This window comes from Eptesicus fuscus, chromosome 21 (assembly GCF_027574615.1).
Source record: "Eptesicus fuscus isolate TK198812 chromosome 21, DD_ASM_mEF_20220401, whole genome shotgun sequence".
In the NCBI taxonomy this organism is placed as follows: Eukaryota; Metazoa; Chordata; class Mammalia; order Chiroptera; family Vespertilionidae; genus Eptesicus; species Eptesicus fuscus.
Genome location: NC_072493.1, coordinates 8,730,633 through 8,738,906, shown reverse-complemented (window position 1 = coordinate 8,738,906; position 8,274 = coordinate 8,730,633). Strand labels below are relative to the sequence as shown.

The following is an 8,274-nucleotide window of genomic DNA, read 5'->3' as shown; positions in this document are numbered from 1 at the left end:
CGCGAGCCTGGAGGTGGGTTTCCGCTCCAGGGTCTGGAGGGCGGGTCTGGGCCTCCTTTAGGTCCCCCTTCCTGGCCTCCCGGCGCCTCACCTCCTTCCTCCGCGGTGGGGGTGGCCGTAGACGCGAAGGAGCGGAAGTGGAGGATGGCCCCCTGGAGTGAGGAGAGCGAGTGAAGCGCCGCCTCTCTAGACTCTGAGGGAGAGGTGGGCGTGAGCGAAGGTAATGCAGGCCGGGGTTCCCAGCCCGAGCCGTCCTTGATATTCCACCGGGTGAGGCAGGGGCTGGGACTGTGGTTCCTCCAGGTCCGGGACAGTCACTTAAATGGAGCTTGGGACTCACTTCCACCAGTTGAAAGAAGATCTAGGGTGCCCCTGGCCCAAAGTGAAGCGCTGGATCCACATTGGCCATGACTTTCACTATTGCTGGTCTGAGGAGTTGTTGGCAGAAACACTTCTAAAACTTCCTGTTCATTGGAGGGATAACAACTGTTGATGAATTCATGTGGGTTTTGTCTTAGGTCCAAGAACTTTGCAGGTATTTCTTTTGTGGCTTTGGGCAGGAAGTACATGACTTCCTACTGGAGTCTGCAAAATAAGAATGGTAATACTGACCCTTCAGGCAGAATTATGATGCCACAGAGCTCTCTAGAGAGTGCTTAATGAAAGGGATAGAGGAACACTTACTTGTTCTTTATATTATTTAAACCACATACTTTTTTTGTTGTTGTTGTGATACATTGATGTGCTGGAGTGAAGTTGAAGTGCATTATTATGATTCACATTCAGAATCTAATCAGAGGAGTGCCTTTTGTGCTAAATGATATCCATTCTTTTTTTTTTTTTGAAACGAAACTTATTGAGTGCTTTAGTGTACTAAGTCCTGTTCTAAACTTGGGATGATAAATGAGTAAGCACACTGCAGAAAGAACAGTGAAAGTAAATGCTAATAGATTACAGTTTTCTGGCTATTACTGTATTTATTGTGGCGCTAGCTCACCTTTATTTTCCATTTTAATCATGAAGCATTGCCTTTGTGCGATGGTGATTGTCAATTTTTTCATATTTAACAAATTTAGATTCTTTTTGAAAATTTGTGTAGAATGCATTGGATATACTAAAATAAATGCTAAACTCATGAACTAAATTACCTGTTAATTAACATTGTGCTAACAAGTACAGTTGACCCTTAACGCCCCCAAAACTGAACTACTACTAATACTTGTTGAATGGAAGCCTTACTGATAACATAAGCAGTTAACACTTACTTTGTATATTTTATGTATTATATATTGTATTTCTTCAATAAAGTAAGCTAGAGAAGAAATATTAAGAAAATCACAAGAGAAAATATATTTATAGTATTCATAGAAAACCCCCCCCACATATAAATGGACTTGTGCAGTTCCAACCCAGTGTTTAAGGGTCAGCTGTACCATGTAATACTCAGTGCTCTATCTGCTGAAATTTAGAACTTTTCCAACACTATGCCATTAAGCCATGCTTCTTTCTCTTATGTCCCTTTCCCTCTCTGGTGGACAGATGTTTTTGGTTTCTCAGGCATTGTTAGAACACAGAATGTAGGGTGACTATTTGTGATTTGTGTATAATAAGGATAGTCTTCACTTAAAAATTCTTCCATCAAAGTGTTTTAATTTTAATGGCAAGAAGAAATCATATTTTATAGTGTGAGTATGGAACTATCTGACTGACCAGATGAGACAGGAATTTTTAGTTTGGAGACATGCTAGGGTGAACTATAGGTCAGTATCAACATTGAGTAGGAGGAGGCTAACCAGTCAAGTGTATATACTGTAGTTGACAGTGTAGTGATGAGTGTTAGTTGTTGACTTGTAAAGGTGATTTGATACTACCAAAGTGCATGTCTTAGCAAGAGAGTGAGATCTGGACAGAGGACATATTTGGCAATTCTGCTTGGTTGATAAGTGGGTGGTAGCAAAAAGGCCTGGTATCAGGATCAGTATTGGATTCAGATGCAGAATCCTCTCCTGGAAGAAAGTGAGATTTGGAGGGAGCTAAAACAAAAAAAAACCTAAAAGTCAGTTGTTTGAACTTGATCAAATGATCAAATGTCATGTTTGGAGATGAAGTTTAGTCTAAGCATGTTTGGGGCTCTGTGAGTGGTGTCTCGGCCATGAGTAGAGGAGGACTTCAGAGAGGAGCTAGAGGGGTTACTATGGGAATAAGAGCTGCCATTCACTGATGAATCTTCTGTGGAATTTGCTTTGTATATGCTAGCATGTTTTATCCTCCTCTAAAAAAATGATAACCTTGTCCAGCCGGTGTGGTTGAGCATCAACCCAGGAACCAAGAGGTCGCTGGTTCGATTCCCGTTCAGGGCACATTCCCTGGATTGTGGGCTCAATCCCCAGTAGAGGGCTTGCAGGAGGCAGCCAATTGATGCATGTTTTTGTCTCATTGATGTTTCTGTCTCTCTATCCCTTTCCCTCTCTCTCTAAAAATCAATAAAAATATTTTTAAAATGATAACTCAATTTTTAAAATAAGAAACTGAGGCTCAAAGATGTAAAAAAACTTGTCCAAGGCCACTTATTAAGCTGTAAGTGGCAGAGCTGGAATTCGAGCCCAGGTCTGTTGATATCAAAGCCTGTACTCTTTCTTTATTCCAAAGTGCCTCCTTATATAATTGAGTGTGATGACATTAGCCTTTCCATTTTATGCGATTTGTCATGAGTGTGATCCGATTTGCTGTGGATGAGATTTCACTCACTTATAATTTTGATTCATTTAATTATGTGTTTTCTTTTTCTAGATTTTAATTTAATTTGAAAATGAGTGAGTGCAGAAAACCAACCCTGGGTTCAAGTCCTGAGACATTCAGCCCAGATGTTGTTGCTGACATTTTTGAACTCTTTGCTAAGAACTTTTCTTATGGCAAGCCACTTAATAATGAGTGGCAGTTACCAGATTCCAGTGAGATTTTCACCTGTGACCACACAGAATTCAATGTGTTCCTTGATTTAAAGAACTCCCTAAATGAAGTAAAAAACCTACTGAGTGATAAGAAGCTGGATGAGTGGCATGAACACACTGCTTCCACTAATAAAGCTGGAAAAATAATTTCCTATGTGAGAAAATCTGTGAATGCTGAACTTTGTACTCAAGCATGGTGTAAGTTTCATGAAATTTTGTGCAGCTTTCCAGTTATTCCTCAGGAAGCTTTTCAGAATGGAAAACTGAATTCTCTACACCTTTGTGAAGCTCCTGGAGCTTTTATAGCTAGTCTCAATCACTACTTAAAATCCCATCGATTCCCTTGTGAATGGAGTTGGGTAGCTAATACTCTGAATCCATACCATGAAGCAAATGACAATCTTACGATGATTATGGATGACCGACTTATTGCAAATACCTTGCATTGGTGGTACTTTGGTCCAGATAACACTGGTGATATCATGACCTTGAAATATCTGACTGGACTTCAGAATTTCATAAGCAACATGGCCACTGTTCACTTGATCACTGCAGATGGGAGTTTTGATTGCCAAGGAAACCCAGGTGAACAAGAAGCTTTAGTCTCTTCTTTGCAGTACTGTGAAGTAGTCACTGCTCTGACGACTCTTGGAAATGGTGGCTCTTTTGTTCTGAAGATGTTTACTTTGTTTGAACATTGTTCCATAAACTTGATGTACCTGCTCAACTGTTCCTTTGAGCAAGTCCATGTTTTCAAACCTGCTACAAGCAAGGCAGGAAACTCAGAAGTCTATGTGGTATGTCTCCACTATAAGGGGAGAGAGGTAATCCAGCCTCTCTTATCTAAGATGGTGCTGAACTTTGGAACTGAAATGACCAGGAAATCTCTCTTTCCCCGTCATGTGATTCCTGCATCTTTTCTTAAAAGGCATGAAGAATGTTGTGTGTTCTTTCATAAATACCAGCTAGAGACTATTTCTGAGAACATCCGTCTGTTTGAGGGCATAGGGAAGGGGGAACAAGCAAGACTGAATAATTTAAGGGACTGTGCTGTTCAATATTTCATGCAAAAGTTTCAATTAAAGCCTCTTTCCAGAAATAATTGGCTAGTAAAAAAATCTAATATTGGTTGTAGTACAAATACAAAATGGTTTAGGCAGAGGAACAGATATTTTAAAACCTATAATGAAAGGAAAATGCTAGAAACTCTTTCATGGAAAGATAAGGTGGCCAAAGGATACTTTAATAGTTGGGCCGAAGAACATATTGCATATCATCCTGGGCAAAGTTCTCTTTTAGAAAGGACAGCTTCCAGTCTTGAGTGTCATTCATGGCATATTTTAAAGGGAAAGAAACTGCCAAAAGTAAAGTGTTCTCCTTTTTGTGATGGTGAAATTTTAAAGACTCTTAATGAAGCAATTGAAAAGTCATTAGGCGGAGCCTTGAATTTGGATTCCAAGTTCTGGCCAAAACATCAGAATTGTTGTTCTTGCCATGTTTTTTCTGAAGAACTGATCTTTTCTGAGTTGTTTAGCCTTATCAAGTGCCTTCAGAATGAGCAGGTTGGACAACGCAGCAACCAAATAAAGTGCCTGCTTGTGGGTTTTCCAATTCTCCCTGATATCAAAATGCATATACCATTGGAAGTTCAACTTCTTGAATCGGCTGAGCTCATGACTTTTACCTGTTCATTGTTTCATGATGGAGACCCAACTTACCAGCAGTTATTTTTGGACTGCCTTCTACATTCATTACAGCAACTTAATACAGGGGATGTTATGATTTTGCCAGTACTTTCCTGTTTTACAAGGTTTATGGCTGGTTTGATCTTTGTACTCCACAGCTGTTTTCGATTCATCACGTTTTCTTGTCCCACATCCTCTGAGCCTCTGAAGATCTGTGCAGTCCTGTTATGTGTTGGTTACCAGGACCTTCCAAATCCAGTTTTCCAGTATCTGCAGAATATGAACGAATTGTTGAGTGCTTTGCTTAACTCTGATGCACCCGAGCAAGTTTTACAGTTTGTGCCAATGGAAGTTCTCCTTCAGGGGGCGCTGCTTGATTTTTTGTGGGATTTGAATGCTGCCATTGCTAAAAGACATTTGCATTTGATTATTCAAGGAGAGAGAGAAGAAATCATCAGCAGCCTTCAGTTACGAAACTGAACTTGTCTTTCTGAAGGCAATTTTTTGCAGACAACTTAAGCAGATAAATAAGACCAACTAAACAACTATGGGTGTGTCAACCCCAAGCACATACACACATCTCATGGGTCAATGGCAATGTATGAAACATATTAAGAAATCTGGCAAAATGAGTTCCCCAAATCTGTAACTGACATGGTCAATGTTAAAGGAAATCAGTGAGGCTCAGCATTGATTCACCTCCTTTCATCAAAACCTCTTATCAATTCATTAACATCATTAGTCATTGAGAGGAATTTAGTTGGGAAAAAATTGGAATGAAGGCAATTTTTTGCAGATAACTTAAGCAGATAAATAAGGCTATCAAGACAGCTTCAAACCAAAGATCATGTTTATAACTGAAAAATTATTGTGTCTAACAATTCCTGTATCATGGAAAGCCTCATTTAGCAATGGTGTAGTAATTTTTAACTTCCAGGAAATAATCTGTGAACTAAAAGATATTTTAAAATTGCAAAATAATGTTTATGGTCTCATATTGGGAACACATGGATGTGATCAATACAATAAATAATGGGGGGGAAAATTTAACACTTTCATAATGATGATTCAGCATTTAACATTGTTTAGTGCTTACAATTTCTTTTTTCGGTTTGAAAGTAGCACTTCATCAAAAGTTTAACCATGAGATGGTTATTTTATCAGTTATGTTTGATTTCTTTTGAAGTGTAGGTATTTGACAGTGTAACCAACCTTCTCTGATAAACTAGTAAGCAAATATTCATTACTTTGAAATTCCACAAAATGGAGAATATTTGTATTCTTACATGTGCATTTTAGACATTTTGTTAGTTATATGAAAAATATATGTATTATCTGATGTATTTGGTTGATAAATATTAATCTGAATTTTTTTCATGTTCTTTGCTATTTTGAGTTTCATCATAGATTCATGAATAAAGTCATTAGCAGAGAGATATTTGTGTTCGTCTTTTTTAAAGAGAATCATGGGAGAAGTTAAAAATATAACTTGGAAACAGATTTTTTTAAAGGAAGGTTTGAATGAGAGTTAATGTTCCTTCATTTCCTCTGATTTGTATTCATTAAAATTTAGTCCTTAATATTGTAATATTTATGGAAGCTCTACTTTGGGAAAGAAATTGAATACTTAAGAGGGAGGGCAGGGGATAGATTTAGTTCTTGTCAGGGAGGGTGTGGATGCCAGGAGGTAGATTTCTGGAAGAAATGTGATTTCCTACTGGTGCCTTTATGGAAGCAGTTCCAGTTGTATATATAATGACAGAAAATTGGTTACCAAGGGAGAGTTAAAACCTCTCTTGGAAAACCATTTTGTACTTAGTAATCTTTATGCCTTGATTGGTTTGGTCCAGTGTAATGACACAGTTTATTCTTACTTATTTTAGCTATTTGATTAGAATGAAGTTGAAACCCTAGATCCAGGTTCTTGTATTAAAACTTTCTTTTAAGCTTCTCAAGTATTGAATACTTAGGTTTTTAGCACTAACCTATACTGCAATATATATTATATTGGTGTATGCTAGAATGTATTTTGGTTTTCAACCCGGCTTTTGGAATCAGTTGCTGTTCATCTGATTTATTAGATTCAAACTTGCTTTAAAGGTGAGATATAACTCGAGGAAGATTCAAATTGAACTGGATGTAGGTGACAGGTACCAATGATTTATAGGAATTTCTCTTTGAGAAAACACATGCTTTCCAAAAAATGAATGTGATAGTAGAAGGCAAGTATGAGATGGTTCGTATAGTTTATCAAGATAGTTATTGCTCTTTAAAAAATTTTTTTTTGTAAATCTTGAGATTTTTAATTGTGATGCTTTTTGAAAAGAATTTATAACAGCCAGAAAATGTAAACTTCATAAATGTGTTTCTTAAGAGAGTTAGATGAGAAAGAGGTCTTATAAATTTAATTTCTTTCATTTTAATCTTTGTTCCTTCTAGAAAAAAAATCAGTTTCATATTTCAGTGGGGGATATTACATATTATCCTAAAGTTATTTAAATATTTGAATGTGTTGAAAATATCTTTTCTGAAATAAATTTAAAATTAATGTGTGGACTTGACTCCATCTTTAATATAGTTTTTTTGTTTAAAAAGATTTGTGTTGCCCTAGCTGTTTGGCTCAGTGGATAGAGCATTGGATTGCAGACTGAAGGGTCCCAGGTTCAATTCCAGTCAAGGACACATGCCTGGGTTGCAGGCTTGATCCCCAGTAGGGGCATACGGAAGGCAGCCAATCAATGATTCTCTCTCATCATTGATGTTTCTATCTCACTCTCCCTCTCTGAAATCAATAAAAATATAAAAAAATAAAAGATTTGTGTTAAATTTTTTTTTTCTACTTCAGAGATGTTGGAAAGAATAAAAGCAAGATTAAAATGTTAGGAGTGCTGAAAAAACATGTTTCTTGGCGTTTTTCTTTTACTTTATGAGAATACCAGGTCTTTAAAAATATTTAAACCTTATTCTTTAATTGCAGATGAGATCATTAATTGAATAGTTTTAAAATTAGTTATAGTGCTTTGATGTGGGTATATGAAATCAGTAAATCCCTCATAGTTTTAGAAATGAAAATGTTGATTATAAACCTAACTAAAATTTTATTTTCCATGGTTAAATACTTTCCATTGATTTTTTTTTTTTAAAAAGGGCAACACTGACATTTAGTGTATTTTTAGTTTCTGAGGTGAAAGTAAGAAATAGGACATTTTTAGTTCTGTTTCAATTTTTTAAATATTTTAAAATTTTATTTTAGAGAGAGGAAGGGAGAGAAACATTGATTTGAGAGAAACCTCAATTGGTTGCCTCCCATATGAGCCCCAACTTGGGGATTGAACCTACCAACTAGATATGTACCCTGATGGAGAATCCAACAGCAACCTTTTTAGTGTATGAGATGATGCTCCAACCAACTCAGCCACCTGGCCAGGGCAGTATAATTTTTTAATTTTTTACTTTCAGCCCCGCTGGTGTGGCTCAGTGGTTGAGCGTCAAACTATGAAACAGGAGGTTGTGGTTTGATTACCGGTCAGGGCACATGCCCAGATTGCGGGCTCCATCCTCAGTGTGGTGTGTACAGGAGGCAGCCACTTAATTATTCTCTCTTATTGATGTTTCTATCTTTTCTCCCTCTCCCTCTC

The 8,274-nt window shown here is 37.3% G+C and overlaps 1 protein-coding gene across 1 annotated transcript; it reads left to right on the top strand.

Moving 5' to 3' along the window:
* Positions 1–2,809: 2,809 nt before the first annotated feature.
* CMTR2 (cap methyltransferase 2) lies at positions 2,810–5,931 on the top strand. Its single transcript, XM_008139986.3, has one exon. The coding sequence runs from the start codon at positions 2,810–2,812 to the stop codon at positions 5,114–5,116; it is 2,307 nt and encodes a 768-aa protein (XP_008138208.2). The 3' UTR covers positions 5,117–5,931.
* Positions 5,932–8,274: the final 2,343 nt, after the last annotated feature.